Source organism: Notothenia rossii (genome assembly GCF_949606895.1).
Source record: "Notothenia rossii genome assembly, chromosome: 11".
Classification (NCBI taxonomy): Eukaryota; Metazoa; Chordata; class Actinopteri; order Perciformes; family Nototheniidae; genus Notothenia; species Notothenia rossii.
This window is the reverse complement of record NC_136910.1, coordinates 8114440-8134478: the sequence shown is the minus strand read 5'-3', so window position 1 is coordinate 8134478 and position 20039 is coordinate 8114440. Positions and strand designations below refer to the sequence as shown.

The 20039-nt window shown below is 38.5% G+C and overlaps 2 protein-coding genes across 3 annotated transcripts in view; one reads left to right on the top strand and one right to left on the bottom strand.

The window, feature by feature from the left end:
- The window catches only part of LOC307023646 (SH3 and multiple ankyrin repeat domains protein 1-like), a 38823-nt gene extending 34435 nt beyond the window's left edge, over positions 1-4388 (bottom strand). The window contains 3 exon segments of the mRNA XM_079657047.1: positions 3799-3800; positions 3803-3852; positions 4220-4388. Of these exon segments, the coding sequence (XP_079513173.1) occupies positions 3799-3800; positions 3803-3852; positions 4220-4368 (201 nt within the window). The 5' untranslated portion in view covers positions 4369-4388.
- A 7585-nt stretch (positions 4389-11973) lies between these two features.
- Positions 11974-17108, top strand: LOC307023652 (uncharacterized protein). Of its 2 annotated transcripts, none has more exons than XM_079657064.1 (8): positions 11974-12089; positions 13250-13288; positions 13448-13663; positions 13770-14045; positions 14185-14463; positions 14594-14800; positions 15528-15626; positions 15714-17108. In XM_079657064.1, the coding sequence occupies exons 1-8, from the start codon at positions 12056-12058 to the stop codon at positions 16202-16204; spliced, it is 1641 nt and encodes a 546-aa protein (XP_079513190.1). In that variant the 5' UTR covers positions 11974-12055; the 3' UTR covers positions 16205-17108. The 2 variants fall into 2 exon arrangements, with proteins under 2 accessions (XP_079513190.1, XP_079513189.1); XM_079657063.1 differs by having other exon boundaries at positions 15522-15626.
- The last annotated feature ends 2931 nt before the right edge of the window (positions 17109-20039 follow it).

The following is a 20039-nucleotide window of genomic DNA, read 5'->3' as shown; positions in this document are numbered from 1 at the left end:
AATACTATATTAATGAAGAACACTTAATGGCTAAGAATAATATCTCATAATTGTTATCAGGAGTTGTATTGCAGCTAATCAATGTGGTCCAATTTATAAGAAACAATGTTGTAGTTTAGTAACATATCGTTTCCTGCAGCAATCCCAAGTGTATGTGCACAAGCAGCACTGAAGCAAAAGTAAAACACCTCATTTCAAGCTTTTTCTTTTACTGCAACACAAACTGCCCTTTTCACTGTTGACAGGTGATATGACAGAAAGTGCCTTAAAATGTCATGAAAACAGAGACTTCAAAGGTAGCTGTTCAACAGGTTGCCTGCTGCAATAACAAAAGAAGGGAAGTGCTGAAGCAGAGTCAAAGAATATCTAATATATCCAGCCTATCTATACAATTGCTGTTATCCGGTACTTTCTTCAAGGGCATCTTTTGCTTTGTATGCTGTCCCAGAGCTCCTGACTACAGACCTCAGGCCTCGGACACAATGAAAGCAGACCGCAGACAAACACAAGGAGATGAGCACAGGATTAAGGCTTTAGGGTGGATTTTATGGCAGATAAACAGCCACAAATAGACTCTCCACTGGTGACAGTTTCACTTACCTTGCACGTCCATTGACATAAAGGTAACACTGAGAGACAAAAGTCAACAGGGTACTAATAAATGCTGTTAGACATGGCTGACAAAGTGAGGACCGTGTCAACGCCTGTCAGGCCCTGTTACAGTAATCCACCTACCATGTAATGGGGTGTAAAGTGATAGACAGGAAGACTTCAATCTGTACCTATTACTATTACACGTCTATTTCGGCTTTAAACTTTGGATTTTCTAGTAAGCCAGTAACATTTTCAACCTTAAAACAATAGGTCTAGAGGAAGTGTGGAAAAACCATTAAGTACATGAAGGTTTAAATAATAAATATGACCTTCACCTGTGTTCAAAATGAGCATCTCTACAGATACCAAGGTTCAAAGGTTGGTGATAGACAAGAAAAGCAATAAAAAGGCATTACATGTGTACTTTCCATCCAATAAATGATGTTCTTTCCACCTTATCTTGTCTGTTTCTTAATGACATCTACACTGTCCTACCTAGGCTGAGCCAAAAATTACCCGCTAAAGGGCCATGTGACCCTGCTGGCATGAAACAGGCCGCTCAGCATCTCTGAAGCTAGATTACATCAGCAAACAGTGAGGTTAATGAGGTGAGACCATTATACCAAAGCTAGGTTTATGATCGCCCACTCGAGATATAGCTCTGTCATCATGTGAGTATTACTCCTGTTTTTATGTCCGATGATGATGATGCTTTAGAGTCTAACTAGTGTCCAGCTTTTGTTTGTGTTTCCTGATAAATTCTCCCCAATTAGAGAGATACAGTTGTTGCTTTCCGAGCCATCTAAGCAACATTTAACTTGAAGCGGTGTTCGGAGCTATTTCAGTTCCTCATAATAGTGGATGTGTTGCAGTTTGCTGTTTCCATAGCTTACGGCAATCCTCCAGATCTTTCCCCTGGGGGAAATCTCCCTGTATGTAATAATGAAAAGCCTGCAGAGTCAGGGGAAACCGCTCTGCTCTGGCATCCTATCCTAATGAGCACAACAATTTCACTACATCGGAAAAAAAAGTTCATTCAAAAATCACATTACGTGATCATGGTTGTGAGACAATGTCGCTTTGAATGTCACACAGAAGATGTGGCATTTCTTTACGCCAATGATCCAGTTTGTCCTTAAATTAAAAGCTGTGTGCACTTGGACAGGCACATGTGTGTTCTGTGTTTTTTTCTCCATACAGCTGTAGCCCAGTTTAATACTCCCATGGGACAGATTTGAAGGAACAGTTTGTTGTGGGTTTTGCATTTCTGTTTCAGTAGGAGCTGGCTGCTAACAGAGTTTAACTGTATTCCTCCAGTGCAGTGAGCTTTCACTGACAATATTCTCACAGCATGTCTGTCTTTTGTCCTACAATCTCTCCACACCGAACCCTGGAGAATTACTGGACCATATAGCACTGTCAAAACTGTTTCACTGACATCTTCCTGCAGAGATCATAAAGGATATAGCAGGAACAAGGAAACATAAGACAGGACAGGATAGTGGACATAAGTAGGCAGTGATGGTGGAAATGTTCCAGGTGCACAAATCACCACTGAAAGATTAAGCTTTCTGGAGAATTCAGTGTAATTCATGCCTTTCATCTTCCTCCCAATTGTTTCATAATGACACTCTCCTTTGGTATTACCCATACATTATCATTCAGTCCCTTTAGGCATTGACAATGCTGCTGGTTGTTCTTTGTTCCGTTATGATAAATTGTTTTTGTGTTTCTTAAGGAGCCATTCATCTTAATGTTCCCACTTTGCTTTAAATTGCCTGGTTTATATTCTTCCTTTTTTTACTAATGAACTCCCCCAGGTGCATTTGACCAATAGGAAGACAAGCTTTTAAAGTCAGCATTGCTTGTTGTGCATTACACTGTGTTGGGAAGGTCTTTGGAGGCTGTACAAAGTCAATTATGTTGCATCTACGGGATGAAAGTGCACAGAACTGAAACAATTTGTGTGTGTGTGTGTGTGTGTGTGTGTGTGTGTGTGTGTGTGTGTGTGTGTGTGTGTGTGTGTGTGTGTGTGTGTGTGTGTGTGTGTGTGTGTGTGTGTGTGTGTGTGTGTGTGTGTGTGTGTGTGTGTGAGTCAGCGTCTGGGCCCTTTAGAAGGTTTCCACCTTTCAACCAGCTGACACCATTAATACTGGGAGCAGGTAGCGATTTTGACAGCTTAAGCAGTGTGTGAAATGTGGGTGTTGATAAGCTCTCATTTGATTCTGTTAAATCAAATACAATACTGTAAGTGGCTGGATGGTATTAATGTAGGTATTACATAAACGCAGGCTTTACATAAGCACAAGTATTAATATTTCTCTCCTAACTCCTATTTCTACCTTATTCCCCATCAGTTATCCCCCCTTAAGTTCTGTGCCTGTATCATTGTAAAACAATGGGTCACAACCTACTTTTTTACTGTGGGGGAGCGGTTGTAAAATGCTGCAATGTACAATTCTGATTCATAATGAATAATCACCAAGAGACCATGGGGCTTAACTAGTCACAAGGGATTCAATTATGGCCGAAGAGTTGGATTCAGCATGAAAGGCTCATTTAGAGAATTCACTTTTCCACCATCGCTGCTCACTGTTTCCAGAAAAAAATGCCTGACTGCATACTTTTAGTTAAAGTGTCACGTTAATGTGTCATTTCGTAATTGAATTTCCATGATTTTCATTAAATACTAGCAAACAAATCAACTTGTTACAGTCCTCTGTATGCTATTGCTAATGAAGCTTAGCAGAGCCCGCAGTAGTTAAAGCTGGATTGATATGTGCAATTAATTTCCTTTAAAGGACTCTTTGTAATGATTTCTCTGTCCCTCTTTGCTTTTCATCCCCACCTACTGTACATATCAAAACCCCACCTCAGAGGACGTGTAGCCCCCCCTCCCTTCTTTCTGTCAAAATGTCAGCAGCCTCCACTTGTTTTTGTAAAGCGGGGTGACTTTCACCCTCACACACCCTGTGATCATTTATTCTGTCTTTGTGCACCCCGTACTTTTCACTTTTCATTTTTCATTCAGTTAATACATAGATGACACACACAATGCTTTTATCATCACTGCATGTGATCATTTCCCCCATATGATACACACTTTAAATGACTTGAAATGTGATCTACAAAGAAATTGGCAATATTGAGGTTGTTAATACATTACCCAATAAAACCAACATTTGGATTATAAAAAGTAAATACCTTTTAGTCTGCAGTTCAGGCTGTGTTGCTCCTTGTTGTATCCGCAGTGACCTCCTTCATAAACCATAAAGAGAGTAAAAAAAGGGGGCCAGGATTAGAGAATGAGAAAAAAGATCCAGTTGATAAAATATAGATGAGGCAAAACAAGAAAAAGTGATTTGCTTTTCTCTTTCAAAATCAAATGTCCATGCCTTCTAGTCTTTAAATGTGCATCAGTGTGAGCCAGTCCTGAGCCAGTGTATTGTGCAGCCTCTCTTTCTGTATTTCTTTCACACACACACACACACACACACACACACACACACACACACACACACACACACACACACACACACACACACACACACACACACACACACACACACACACACACACACACACACACACACACACACACACACACACACACACTTTCACCTACTCTATGCCCCAGTAAAGCCGTCTCCCTCTCCCTCTCTCTTCAGCACGGCACTCTCTCTCTCCTACTTCAGCTGTTGGATTGATCTCTCTCTCCTTCCTTCTCCTCCCTCTCTTTGTACTTCCACGGTGTACCGACTCTCCACCCTCCATCTGCCAGTTTCTCCCTCTGCTTTTTTCTCCCCCTCACCCAAGCCCTCCTCTATTCAATTATCCTCGATGTTTTTCATTAGTCTCCATCACTCTGCCTTTTTGGTCTTTGACTGTTTTTATCACTTTCTCCTCTGTCCCTCGCTCATTATTTTAGTCGCTCCATCAATCAAAGGAACTCGTCCCATGACATGATTCCCTCTTCATCTTTTCACATCTCACATGTACCGTGGACGGATTTAGGCCACCTCATTGTCCTCCTTTGATACGGAGAGGCTCCTCATAGAAATAAAGAAAAACTGCTTTCATGACTGGCTTTTATCCATTCATAAAATGGGGCTTTATTACCAGTTGGAATAAAAGATGATGACAGATATTGCAAGCTGGGAAATAAGTCTGTGCAATGTTCATGAAGCTTTAATCAAGGTGACCGAGAACTGGTCTGACTTTGAATAAACTTGGAGATGTGATGATGTTTTGTGCCTAAATCCTTCAATCAAGAATACAAAAATGTATTTCTTAAGTTATCCTTGTTGGTTCTTTCCATGCAGACATTTCTGGGTTTATTTGGTCAGGCTTAGAAATCCTTGCTGCAGGGATTTCTGTCCAAATCCCATTCAGTGGAGCTGAATAGCATTTTGTTTGTTGTGCTCACCAGGTTGAACAATTACATTTGAAATAAACAATGTCCCATTTATTCTGGAGGATCCACAGACTTCACAATATTTGTTTTGTTCTTCTGGTGAACTGACCCTACACCGATTAAACCTGGTGTGTTGGTTACGACCAAAATGCAATGTTACAGTTACAAGTATTACAGTGATTCAACTGATGCCAACACCATAACTGCAGGCAAGGCAAACAATCAAATGTATTTGATGTGAAGCACATTTCAACAAGAAGGAAAATATGGTGTGATTTGGAATGTAAAAATAAAGGATAATATATCAATGAAGTCTAAAATATAAAAATGTCTCTTATGTCTGTAAACATATTCAGCTTTTTGCAAGGATCAGACCTCTGTGTGGTCCTATGGTTCATACAGATATATCTCTATCTTTACTTATTTATTCTCAAATCTTTAGACCACTGACCTTAAGTTTGGTGTATCTAAAGGTTTTGGTATACTTGAAACTAATACTTTCTAATGACTTGTCGTCCTAGATGCCTGAAGACAAAAGTGTGTATTGATGTTCACAACAACCCCAATCTGCAACTAATCAGAGGGCAATATGTTCAGATTGGGATAATGGTAATTACATATGGTTTGTACTCGGTTTAACAATCTAAAGTGATGTTAGAGTTTAGCAGATGGCATAAGAGAGATGTTTCAAATCTAAATTATCACCTTTACACACCTGCCCAATCACTGCATAAAGTCGGTGTAATGTTGGATTGTCAGTTTCGACAGGTTGAAGAACTTGTTAGATTGAGGCAGTGTAAAAGGTGTGGCGAGAGACGGGTTTTAAACCCAGTTCAAAAAGTAATATTGTCCCTGTTCAATTGATGCGATAGAGCATATTGGATTTACAAATACACTTATCATACAGTTGTGTTCCTTTTAAAAAGATGATATTTATTGCATTACACAGTGAACATAAAAGGAAACAAGTCAGGAAAATAAATTAGGAGGTATGAAATTAAGATTGAGATGTTTTCCCTTACTCATTGTCATTCTGTCCTGGTGAATGTGAAGCTGTTGTTTGTGACAGGCTCAAACAGGGCCTGTATCATTATCAGTGCACACACATAACCTCAATTGATACCAAGTATGTTTATATAATCATTCTTACCGGATTGCATTTAGTCTAACTTGAGTGCTTGAGTGATAAAAGTCCTTCTCTCTGCTTTATGGCTGCTTTTAGAGCCCATCGAAGAGGAAGGATGGGTGAAAAACATTAAAGCACACAACAGTCTGTGAGTATCCTGCCGTCTCCCACTCTTAAGGACGACATGAAACCTGCATTGTAACTCTTGATAAGAGCTCTAGTGGGTGCTCTCCTTTAATGGTGCACTACTCCACGGCGTGTTTTAGCTCCTCTCATCCTACCCTGCTGCTCCTGCTGCATTTTGCTGGCCCAATGTCCTCCTTATTCTGAGTATGAGAAAGTAGCTTTTCTCCTGCTTTCTGTGTGAACGCCTCTAACGCCACAGGCAAGGAGAGAAAAGTGGGTCACGGGCAGATGGACTATACAGTGGTAATAAATATGCTAGCTGGGGTTAATATTCTGTTTGTTTTTTGTGAGTGCACTTACTAATAATTAGAGTAGAAGAGGAAAGAAACAAGAGAGACGGGATAGGAGGGCAGGATGAATGATTCAAATGAAAATAAATGTATTGATTAATGAAATCGAAGCTGTGAAGCACAGAGATGGTTTTGCCTTAAATCAGTGGCTTGACCCAGAAAATGATGTCTTAAGCATTTTTAGAGTGAATAACATCAACAAAATGTATTTTAATTAAGTCTTTTTTATATAATTCAATCAGATCAGTCACATTGGCGTCACTACTTGTGACTGCTGCATTCAGGGACTAAGAGTTCTTGCAAATATAAAACCATAAATACAATACCAAGTTAAGTTTAACGTTGTATATATATCATATGTTTTACAGTACAGTGAAACAGCGGCTCACTGCCCACAGTCACAGGCTTACATCTCCTATAAGGCCTCATTCATGAATTATTCTCTCAAGGAAACCCGATGCAGTGCTGGACTCTGGTGGCCATTTGAAGTAACTGAAACAGAGGCCTCCACTTCTTTTTCTCGATGTAAACAGTGGTTCCAAGAATTTGTTTTACCCTATTGTTTTCTATTTACTGTTGGGGAATAATTTGCTTAGGTATTCAACCTTTGACACAGTTCATCATTTTCTTTTTTCACAGTCTCCTTTCCCATGGCATAGGTGCACACCCCCCCGTTGACAATTTACTAGCGGTATTTACTTGCGGTACCGAGGTGGGCTGGCGGTACCGAAGTGGGACGGGCTGATTTTTAGTCCCAGTCCGACCCTGGTCTACGGCCTTGGGTGTTGCTGCTATCTCTCTTAAGGAGGGGCAGCTTGGGGGCATTGTTGTTCCCATGCAGCTTATGACCGAGCACAAGCTGACATGAGATAGTTTATTGTTCAGGGACATCTAGAAGCCCTTCTTTTTAGGAACGTAGGTTCCCTGGCGCACATTCTTTCCTATGGACGACAGCTCTAGTTAGATTCAGGGTCCATATTTGTTTAGTCTCGCTGATAAAGAATGTTGATTATTACACTCCGAACTAGGATTGTGGCATCTCAACCGTGTGGTCAAACCGTGGCCCGTGACTTGTCTTGTGAATTCTACTGGCCGAAGCTCCAAATAAACCGTCAGTGTTTGCCATCAACGCTCCAGCTCTCCATCGTGTCTCTCTTTGAGTCCTGACTCCAATTGCTTCAGAATTTCCCCCCACATTTACCATTTTAAATATAGTTCTTAGAATGCTGTTGCTGAAATGTGCGTTTCAAAACTCACTGTGGGTTGACATGCTTTTATCTTCCTCTTTAGAGAATTCTGAGAATCAGGGGAACGTAATGTTTGATAAAGGGAGTTTAAAACGAAAGAAACATTTTACTTTAGATAAAGGACAAAGCTTTTCTTCCTCTTAAACTATGTTTAATCATTGGTGTTGCTGAAAACATTTCCCTATTGCACAAAACGAAACCATGTCTGGATTCTAAAATACAATTCAAACCTTTTTATGTTCTTGGGAACATGTAAGAAGTGGTAAAAATTACTGAGTACAATTACTCAAGTACTTTAAAAATATGAAGGTACTTTACTTATGTATTTTTACATTATGCTACTTTATACTTTTACTCCACTACACGTATTTCGTTACAAGCTACTTCACAGAATTAGATTAGAAATATAAAATATAATTAAACTCATACATTATTTTATGTAGTTATAAGTAAAGCTACTCGGCAAAATCTTCAACCACATTACAAAGTTTTCTGATGACACAGCCATACTTAGTCTACTGACTAGAGACTCAGACATTTCTATTTATAAACTTGAGATTGAAGAAGTCGTGAAGTGGTGTGAGGCGCACAACCTGCTGTTAAATGTTAAAAAAACAAAGGAAATGATCTTTGATCCCAAGTCAGTAGGTGATCACAGCCCCGTCCTTATCAACAGGGAGGGAGTCGAGCAGGTTTCACGTTTTAAATATTTGGGGATTTATTTTGATGCTCAGTTAGGCTGGGCCCATCAGGTGGATCAGGTAGGCTCAAAGATAAGCCAGCGCCTGCATTTTCTGCGTAGGCTCAGGGTTTATGGAGTGGATAAATGTATCATGTTAATGTTCTACAATCTACAGGGCAGCAATTGAGTCTATTATTCGTTATGGCATCACAACATGGTTTGGTAACTTGTCAGTTAAATCTAAATCACAACTTCAGAGCTTGATAAAAAGGGCTGGAAAAAGAATTGGCATGCCTCCACCATGCTCTCTTCAGGAGATATTTGAGGAGATGGTGAGAAAGCAAGGTCGTAAAATCAAATGCGACCCCAAACACATCCTGTATAGAGAGTTTGAGTTGCTGCCCCCTTGAGGGCAGAAGGTATAGATTACCAAACTGTAGATTGAACAGGTATAAGTTTTCCTTTGTTCCACTGTCAATCAAGCTGCTGAACAGTCAGAAAGGTGGTGCAATGTTTCCAGTGTAGTTTGTGCAACCGAGAAGGTTAAATAGGGGAAGTGCATTATGTGTAAATAGGGATGTAGTGGCCGTTTGTCCTAAACTTAAACTCAAAATAAGTTAAAACCTTCAAACGGCTCACTTCTGGCACCCTGGGCAGGTAATGTACGCAGTGTAGAAAGTCAACCAATTTCCAGGCATGGGTTCTGTCGTTGAGGCTGGTTTTATCTTTTTCTCGGTCACAAACAATCCTCTCTCGTGCTGGTAAAAAACCATGTGCCCATTACCCAGGTGCAAAAACAGGTGGTCTGCCACTTCCTGCCTATATACACCCTTACCTGTGCTCACCACTACCCCCAGGTGTCTAAACCAAAAATCACACTAAATAAATTAACCCAAATAAAGACTAACATATAAAGCAAAGAAATTAACTAAACAAATTATTATTAACTTAACAGAATATTACCACAAATATATACTTCTAATGTGAGCAAAATCATAATAAACAAATTAAATGACAAACTACAATTACTATATGCAAAAGACTGTGTAGCTCTAACAAGGGATATGTGCAATTTGACGGACACTATGCATAGGTGCAATATTGATTTGTGTATGAATACAGTAGGGAAAAGTGCAATATTTGATTATGTATGAATGCAAAAGGGAAAGTGCAATTTCATTATGTGTGTGCAATAGGGAAAGTGCTGTACCTGTATGTTTCTTGTTTGTTTCTTTGCCATGTGATATGTGATCTCTGTTCTGTATCTATGACTGATTGACCTGAATGTTTTATGTGTATTATCTCGATGCCCAAGACGAATTTCTCCTAAGGGAGACAATAAAGCTCTATCTTATCTTATCATAGTAATTCAAATAAACGCCACTTTTACCAAGTGCAGAATTTACGTGATGAACACACTCACATAATTCATCAATAACTACAGTACAATAATAAAAAGATATTGTGCTTAACGAGGCCATTCTGCATAACAAGTACTTTTACTTTTGGAACTTGAAGTATATTTTAATGCTAATACTTTATTTTCATTTTACTTGAGTATGACCTTCAACGCAATACTTTTTTAAAGGTTTTTAATACTGCAGTATTGGTACTTTAACTCAATTAAATAATAGGAGTATTTCTTCCACTTGACGTGCATGACAGGAGTGCGTGAGATATACAGTATTCTTCTAGAATGTGTGAAAGAAGACGTGTCTAACTAAGCTGTGAAATGCGGCTATCTCATTTAACATCTAAAACCCACAGTGTCCTGAAATGACCTGCCCATGAACAAAGACAAAGTGTTATGTTCTGTAAAGATGTTTTAATGTTGCCATGCATTTCATTAAGAGGTTTACAGCTTTATCTGGGCATTGATCAACAAGACTGATAGTTGTCACCTATTTTTTATTAACAAATATTAACCATATATTTGTTTCTATTAACCATATATTTGTTTCCCTCTTTTAGCCTTGGAGCCTCAGTGTGTGTTAGATTCACATCAGTCAGCGACCACTAACACTTCAACCCATCTCATTTGGTTTCGATCTTTGTAGTGACTCAGCCATTTCATCTGATAAACAGCTGCGGTAGTTTCTCAGAAATGTTTTTAAATAAGAAATAACAAAATGAACAGAGGGTAATTTCTTCACTGCAATATTACTGGCAAGAGCTAAGGCCAACGAAGACTTCTCCAAATGTTCCCAAATCTGCAGAAAACGTATTGTTTGCAGCCCATTGTTAGTAACCCATATAGGTCCTGCATGTGAGTCATCTGTTTACAAGGTGCAAGAAGAGGGTCCTAAGCAGCTCATACAGATATGATGTGTTATGTGATTTGCATTTAGTTGGAAATGAACCACACAAGGGACTGGACAAATATATGAACTGCAAGATGTACATTTAAAAGTTGAAGTTGTCATTCACAAGGTGTTGCTGATAAAGTTTTGCGCATATATTTACGACGATTCTAGTTTGCTTAGACGCTGTGCCAAAGACACTGTGGCCCAGTGGCAAGGGCTTTTACTTCTTTAACTTCTTATCGTTGTATAAATATTTATTTATTTTATCCTACAACAACCTATCCTGTCAACAAACTTAATTTCCCCCTGGGATTAACCAAGTGTTTTGATTCTGATTCTTAGCACCTGAATGCACCACTACTTTGATCTAGCTCTTTGGAAGGATCACAAGGCTCTCCTTTAACACAAAAGGACTTCATCTTTCAAATGATTATAATATATTATTATTATTCACAGGATTTAGGGCCTAAATTGTGATGCAGCTCGTAACGGCTCTTCTTGCTTCTGACTTATTCTGTCTGTGCCTTTCATGCAACCTCCAGAGCCTCCATACCATGCCTTGTTTACCAAGTGAGTTTAACTATTGTTTCCCCAAAAGTGGGCCTGCTTTTAGTCTCGTTTGAAACGGTTGTTTGCCTTGTTAGCTTAGCTAGGATTCAGATATACCATTAACTGTCTTTAATGTCTGTTTAATCCACATTTGTCATTTTAAGTTACTCCTCTCTGATATTCTGTTCACCCTTTATGCTGTCTGAACTCTCCTATAGAGCAGATGAGGCTATGCAGGTAAAGCATTTGTATATATGTGCATTCATAAGTGCAAGAAAGAAAGTATTAAATGCCCTCTGTACACTTTTACAGGCTTTTTTAACCATCTACTTTCAGTTTCTTCTTCTTATTATTTCGTCTAATGCATTTCTCGGTAATGAACTGAGGGTCTTTTTTATTATTGCATGGGGTTATGAAGTTCCTCTCTTCCTTCATTAGTCACAATTTACTGCGAAGATGACAAAAAAAAAAATGTTGTTGTTGCAGTATTTCTAAATCATGAGAATGCTGAATATCTATGTTACAGTTTTTCCTCTTTTAACTCTGCTAAGCTCAGCCGCAAAAGCAACTTCCTCATTGAGACTCATAACCACTTAGTGTCTGGTCACCTCCGGGTTTTAGTCATTGTGTCGTTTCGCTTGAAGGTGTTGCTCTGACCGTTCCCATGAGGGGAATTACACATCTGCTGCTCCTGGCAGGTAAGAGGAATCTAACAAAAAGGTTGATACAGTTCAAAGTAGTTTCAGGATTGTAAGGTTTTTATTTGCTGAAATTGAATTATATTAGTTTTATAAGGACTTGTATGTATTTATATTGTGCAAAATATCACATTTTACACTTTTTGTATGAAGATTTAACAATGAATCTTAGGGTGGAGTTGTCAATCTTGGTGATGAGAGCAATAAGTGTAATTTCCAACATAGCTGATACAAAGTAAAATGTTATTATTTTTAGCTGAATTGTCTTTAATGTATTGCATTTGAAATTACACAAATACACCAAGGGTTTGCCAATATAAAAATACCGTTGGTGCCTTTTTGCAAGGAACTGAATCCGCAGCGGTAGGTACTCTAACACTGATCTATCAGCGGAGAACTTAGGTGAGAGAGGAGTAGGACGTTGGCAGAGCTCATTTTCAGCATCTCTAGACAGAACAAATAAAGATTGAGACAAATTCTGAAAATTAATACATTTTGATTTTGATGTGGATTTGATTTTGCAAATAAATACAAATTATTTTGCATTAACAGCTTCTCTGAATGTGTTCAGGAAGCTGTGTAACAAGTATTATTTAATGGAAGATGTCATTTTACTGAATTACTTTGAACTAAAGCATAAATATGCATAAGGATACGTTTGCATGTCTTCAATTATTACACTATAATGTGTATAACTGGGCAAACACCTTAAAAATTATATTTATATTTTCTGTATCCAAACATTGAACTCAAACAAGTTTTCGAAATGTTTTTAAATATAAAACAAATATTTTACTCCAAACATGTCGTGAATAATTTATCTTTTAATGAAATTATCTACAATTCTTCCTTTCCGGTTTTGGACTTGGACTGTTAGCACTAATTTTTCTTCAACGTTTTTTTCCACTTACACTAGAAGTTTCTCTACTAAATTATTTAAAGTAACACTGCCGTCAATTTAGAAAAAAACGAAATAGATACTTACTTAAGCTTGAATAAAAACAATTGTATCAGTATTTTTGCTAAATGTACTATTTTAATTTTGAATCAGTGTCTGAAATGTCCTGCTCTAAATGGAAGAGACAATATAAATGGTGGAATATTAGCCATGAGAGACTTAGCTTTTATGAAGGAATAACATCTTTTGGATTTTTTTACAGCGTTTGTGCTCCTGGGAAGATGTCAGCAAAAGCCACATGGTAATCAGTGTTTACATATTGAAAAAAATCCTTTCATCTTCCGTCTATCTTTTTTTAGCAGTTGATAATGTCATGCCCTTTGTGATTTCTTTAGATTACATAAACTGTGCCTATAAATACTTGACTGTGTTTATTTTCCTTTATCTCCTACTTCCTTAGTTACTATGTCCCCCGAACTCAAGGTGATCTTCAAGGGGGACTTGTTTTATCTGAAATGTTCAGGTAAAAGCAATGTGATTTGGTACTTCAACGAAAAACAACTTCCACTGACAAACGACACCTGGAAGATAGGAGTGGCTGCCCGCGAACACTCAGGCAAGTATCAATGTGAGAGCAATCAGCAAAAGAGTGAGGATTTCCACATCGAAGTCAAGGGTAAATATACCACAAGAACATGTATCACGGTTCAAACTCCCATAAATGTAAGGGGAGTTTGAAAGCCCTATCACTAATAGTATTTTTTTATTGATTTACCATTCAGAATACGTTCCCATTGCATCACTCACCATCAAGACAGGCCATCCAGTGGTGCGGAGCGGAGATTCGGTTCTTCTGCAGCTTGACAATGAGGATGGTCTTCAGGGGTGGATGTGCTGGGTCTATAGAGGAGAGAAGTCAAAGAAGATTAAGTTGAAGATTAAAAACGACACTGTGAGTGTGGTCTTTCAGGTTAATAGACTGTACGTCCCAGAGACCATTTACTGGTGTAGTAATGATACTCAACGCAGAAGTAACCAAATCACACTCAGGACCTCAGGTAGGCTTTTTCTTTTTATTGTATCACAAAGCATTTTCTATTTGTTCCTTTCACCTTTATTAGCATTATTGAAATATCCTCAGAAATTGTATTTTTAGCATTTTTGTAGGCCAAAAATCAATGTTTCATCGTCTTTCAGATAAGGATATCTCGCTGGAGATGTATCCTATGCCTGCTGTAGTTGGGGAGACTCTGACCCTGAAGTGCCTGGCCTGGGGTACAAATCAAATCAGCCACACCGATTTCTACAAAGACAATGATATCCTTCCGAGTAGCGCCAGTCCTACCCACACAATCTCTAACGTGACAGAATCTGCAATGGGAAGATATAGGTGTGAGGCCACCTTCACGTACATAAATAAACCTGCCGGCGCCCCATACCAACAGACCTCTGATGATCAAGATGTGTATGTCCAAGGTACGTTCACCCAACCAACACCCTTTGACTGCTCCTGATGGCTGCTGTACTGAATTTGGTTTCCCCACATGCAATTGTTTCCTGTATAGACCGCCTTTTAAGTCTGTCTTCTCATTTTTATTTTGTTCAGCGCCTCCTTCAATGAAGGCTTTTCTCTCTTCTGGCATGTCATGCTCTTGTCCACGTTGCCCCAATTCAAGCCCCTACCATTGGTATAAGTATGAAGATCAGCAATGGGCAGCTATTGGTTCCAGCCCACCGAAATCAAGCGGTACCTATGCATGTAGAGCTGTGTGGAAAATCGGGAGGTCTTCTCTCAGTAACGCCGTCTACATCAGTGAGTTACTGTTTTTGTTCTTGCCAATGTACATTGATACCCAAAAACGATTAGTTCTGAAAATACGCTTTTTTCGTTGCCCGCCACCATGACTGTTCATTAAACACTGCTAACAGCCAGCCTGGAATTGATGTAAAACACTTTGGAATTGTAAACACTGAGTACTACAGGTTACTAATTTATTTTATGGAATATATCAAGTAAAAGTAATCCTTGAAAATGTTCTGAATCGGCCTAATTTCATGTTGTTTAAATTCATAAACAAAGTTGGACACATTGTAAGAGTCACATCTACTAACACAAAGGGGGTGTGGAGTTTGATGGCATTTACAACAAAGAGAGGCTTTAACAAATGAAGGAATAGAGTTTCATTATGGGTATTGCAGGATCCAGTGTCTGTGGATCCATCATGGGTATTCAAAGTCAGCATGACAGTTTGGACCATTTGTTGATTCCAATATTGTGAGCCAACCTATTTTATGGCAGTGCAATACAAAGTCACTGGGGTCACTGGCCGACACCTTTAAATATATTTTTGATTCCATACAAATTAAGTTTGCACACAGCTTATTTGGCCTATCAAAGCTCTGCGAGTTGTAACATGTTGCTTTGAATATTAACATGTAAAACCACTACAAATGCTGCTAACGATGAATTCCACTAATATAACACGTCCAAGGGTCAGTCAGAGGGATTTCAATTTCTGTACGTTCTGTCTCAGTTTCAGATCAACCTCCAATCCTAATCATTGTACCCTGTGTGATGGCCGGACTGGGATGTATTTTAGTAGCTGTGGTCTTGTTCAGATGTTTTAGGAAGGGAACAGGTGAGTAACTACTACTTCTTTTTCACTTTTTGTATGCACACTTAAGGCACCACATAAGGGACTTATTTTTTTATTTATTTTTTTTAGGAGCAATTTACGAGGATTTGCCACTGAGGTCAGGAGATGAGAAATACGAGATGCTGCAGAAGGGTGCCCAAAGGGAGGGCGAGTACGACTTCCTCCAGGCAGAAGCAACAGGTGGACAGAGGGGAACGGAGGAATATGAGGCACTGAATAAGGATGAAATGAAAGAGGGGGTGTACCACACTGTGAAAATTGAGGGTGCAGTAGGAGCAGAGGGAGGGTATGAAGCACTGAACAAAGACGGAATGACAGGGGGGGAGTACCACACTGTTAAAATAAAGGGGGAAGTTGGAGCAGAAGGAGGATATGAAGCACTGAAGAAAGACGGAATGACAGGGGGGGAGTACCACACTGTTAAAATAAAGGGGGAAGTTGGAGCAGAAGGAGGATATGAAGCACTGAAGAAAGAGGGAATGACAGGGGGGGAGTACCAAACGCTGGGAATGGAGGGCACAGGTGGAGGTGAGTTAGGAGGGAAGAAGGACAAAGACTGAGAATATGAGATAGTGAGGGAGAAGGAGGACAAGGCAGAGAAACAAAAGACTAGACAGTGAACAGATAGGTCTCATAGCTTCAAACATCCTTTTACCTTTTTTTTTCACTGACAAAGTCAGGTAATGTCTTGGTCATGATGTTAAAATGATTTGACTAAACCAACATTACAGTGCTGTATGGGGAATGTAAATAGATGAAGGTGGCTTTGGCTCATGCATTCTGTATTACAGATCTAAAGAAGAATATTGGCACACTGTAAAAAAAAAGCTTGTGATTTGAATAAAATAATTGAGATATTAAAGTTATAGAAATGCTTTGAAATAAGGTTTTGAGATTACCTATATAATTGACAGGGAGAAAATAAGGTTGATTATATTATGAATATAAGAAGGATTGCTTTATCAAGCTATTTCAGCTATGCAGTATGCTTATATTTCTTTGCAAAGCCACATAGTTTCCTTTGTGCAATAAGTGAGAATGTTGTCTTGAATTGCCTCTTTTTTAGTAACAATTGAATTTGCATAAACAATATTTTTTGTGTTTTACTAAAAAGTGCATTATTGTATAAGTTCTGCTTTAGCATTCACATGTACAATCCATTTGAATTTAATTGTGTGTGTGTGTGTGTGTGTGTGTGTGTGTGTGTGTGTGTGTGTGTGTGTGTGTGTGTGTGTGTGTGTGTGTGTGTGTGTGTGTGTGTGTGTGTGTGTGTGTGTGTGTGTGTGTGTGTGTGTGTCTGTCTGTGTGTGTCTGTGTGTGTCTGTGTGTGCGTGTGTGCCGATCATATATCATTTGCAGTGCGCATCTTGAGTATCCTTCCTGTTGTATTTTATGTGCTGAAATAAACTTGTGGTCATACAATTACTCCATCATCACATACACATAATAAATGATCACATTCAATCCAGGCGTACTCTCTCAATGTTTGTGATACAGAGGAGAAAATAAAGGTCGACGAAATGTTTCTTTGACACTCTTTAGAAAGGGGGGACAGCTCAGGGCAACAAGTTCAGAAACAAGAGCAGACTAATTTATTTGAACTGTTTGGGGATACAATCGAAAACCTCCAACCTACAAAGAAGCCTCGCTCCTCTAAAACAAAAATGCTAAATACATTAAATGTTCTCTGGCCTAAAACAGGTGATGAAAGCTCAGGCTACGCTACATGGTAGTTTATATGGCATTAGCAACAAACACCCATTTCCTGCTACATGCTATGCACTGGTAGTAGATCATCTGGTTTGAAAGGGAAGTGGCTAGCTATTTTTAAGCACTACTTACCTTTGAATGCAGGAAGTATAATATCATTGTGTTTCAGGCTGAGACTGTTGTTACTTGTAGAGGTGTGGTACATTGTTTGCTAGCCGGACTTTAGCCATGGCTTTTAACCGTCAGTACTTGCCATTGGTTGTTAGTTAGCTTGACAGTAAACATAGCAGTTTACATGAGGGATGCATGGGTCGACGTGTTTTGCTGCAACAAAGTGAAGATATTCCTGAATGGAGGTGCGCATGTATGGTCGCATTGGACGTAGAAAAGTTACCAAGACTGCGAAAAACCCTAACGTTTTACGTCCAACAGCTAACGTTAGATAGGAGAGCGTGAGAAAACGACCGCAATTAAAACAACAGAAGAAGACGAAGAATAAGAAGAATCCAATAATGTGACTGCAATTTTAAAACCATTAAATATTGTAGCACTCGAGTTCGTGTAGACCCATTTCAGTTTTTGTCTTTCTTCAACCGGTAAGCAGACTGAAATCCAATAATAACTTACTTCCCTGTCATAAAGTCAAGTTCTACCAAACTCACTACTTCACACATCTCTTAAAACTTCCCCCTGTGTTTTTACTACATTAATAACATCTGTTTGGGGTATAAAGGCTTTTGCATACTTTTTTGTTTTTGTGGAAGATGGACCAGAATACGTTTTATTAGGGAAAGCATGCGTTATGGTTTTTTTAAGGTCAATTCTAGCAATAATCCAAACAACACATGGATGAATGCAAACTGGTTGGCCTGTAAAAAACGACAACACATCCCTACAGCACTCTACTGTGAATCCTGTGGGAAGAACTGGAGTAACATCCAGGTAACTAATATTTCTCCCACTGACAGATGGATGTAAAATAATCCCCTGGATTTTAGAGATTGGAGCAGAGAAGGGGGATGAATCCCTGAGTTTCAGTGTTTCTTACGGGCTGAACAAAACTGGTGAGTCCCTTGTTCTGGTGCAATGCATATCTATTTTTCTTCTACATTTCCATGCCCTTATACTTTAGCTCAGAGACCGATCGATCGTCTGGAGATGAGTACAGCATTATTGGAAACATGAAACCACTGTTTCCACTGTTTAAGGACCTGCATTATCAGTGCCTGAATCATGCATGAAGCAAAGGAAAAGTCGCTCGGTCGAGGGAAAACAGATGCTGAAATAAAAATTTTAAAACCTAATTAAAAATGTAACTGTTTATTTTTTTAGCGACATAGTTTATGAACCTCCTAATAGCAAACAAAAAAAACATACAAATTGAATAATTGCATTAGAATAAAACTAATAGTAACTGTAATTATTGTACAGGAAGGATCACCTCTAGCTTTTATTATACAATATTTTCCACATGTACATGATTTTTACACTTACAGTTTAAGTTTATAATCCAGAACATTTAACGAGAAATAAATGAAAAACAGTAAAAACATTTAATATTTAATTCATCGGAAAAACAGTATCAGCCAAATTGATACCATTCATGATCTAACACATGGATATTTTACAATATTGAACCTTTTTTTAGGGGCTAGATAGATACATTACAACATCTACTAACAAAAGAAAAATGAATGTTCTTTAATGAACAGTGAAATGTCATTGTTTTGTTGTCCATTATGAGCCTTTTTGTTTTTACAGTGTATGTAGTTGCTGCGCTATATCATAATGTAAAGGGTAATGAAAATCCTCCTTTTAAACAAGATGAATGGAGATTTACGTAACAGCTCTACAGTACCATTAATCTTATTTTATTCGCCCAGCGTTTTAATTTTGACATGCTACACAACTGGCAACACCCAGGCTTCTGATGTAATATGCTAAATAATTAAATAAACTTAGAGAATAAATTGTAACATAATTGAAAAATGTCAATAAAGCATGTAATACAAGTAAAGCATATTGAACAAAATCCTGATGTTTTAAAGAAAACTGTCTTAAAGAAACACAATAAAAGTGTCTTGAACGACTTTGTGAAATACTGATCCTATTCGAGGCTTTTTTATCTCCCGGTTTGTCAGCAGGCAGACAGGTTCGAGGCCTAGTACATAAAACAGTTTTGTTCAAGGAAACCAAAGTGCTGCATCTAAAAATATCAGTGTGGGCTATTTAGAGTTCACAGAGAGCTGTGTACAGAAGTATTTGCAGGTGTTCAAACACTTTGACAGTGGAGGAGTAAACCAATACTACAGAGCAACATCTTTCATTGTATTGGCACAAGTAACATGCTTCTTCTTAAAAGTGTACACATTAAGGACATTGTTTTAAGGGGAAAAAAGCTTTCATTATGTTGTGCGAAAACCTTATAGATCTGGTTTTGGATATTTCCCTTTTTATCTTCAGTGGAGGGGCATACTTTATTGGGGTGCAGACATTTCTTAGAAACCAATTAATGAAACTCAGTAGGTTCTCACCCAACAACAGAAGTACGCTGGTGACCAATTTGTGCGTAACAACTTGTGAATATGAATAAGAGGCATACAAATGACCTCCTGTCAGATAATATAGACATTTCTACAATTATTACAGTGTTAAACATCAAAAGCCACAGAAGGCCTAAAACTC

What these genes read in the sequence shown, in the direction of transcription:
- LOC307023652 (XM_079657063.1), top strand. Translation starts at nt 12,056, where the DNA reads ATGAGGGGAATTACACATCTGCTGCTCCTGGCAG. An exon ending in ATGTCAGCAAAAGCCACATG is followed by an intron (nt 13,289 to 13,447) that starts GTAATCAGTGTT and finishes CTACTTCCTTAG; the next exon opens with TTACTATGTCCCCCGAACTC. An exon ending in TCAAGATGTGTATGTCCAAG is followed by an intron (nt 14,464 to 14,593) that starts GTACGTTCACCC and finishes TATTTTGTTCAG; the next exon opens with CGCCTCCTTCAATGAAGGCT.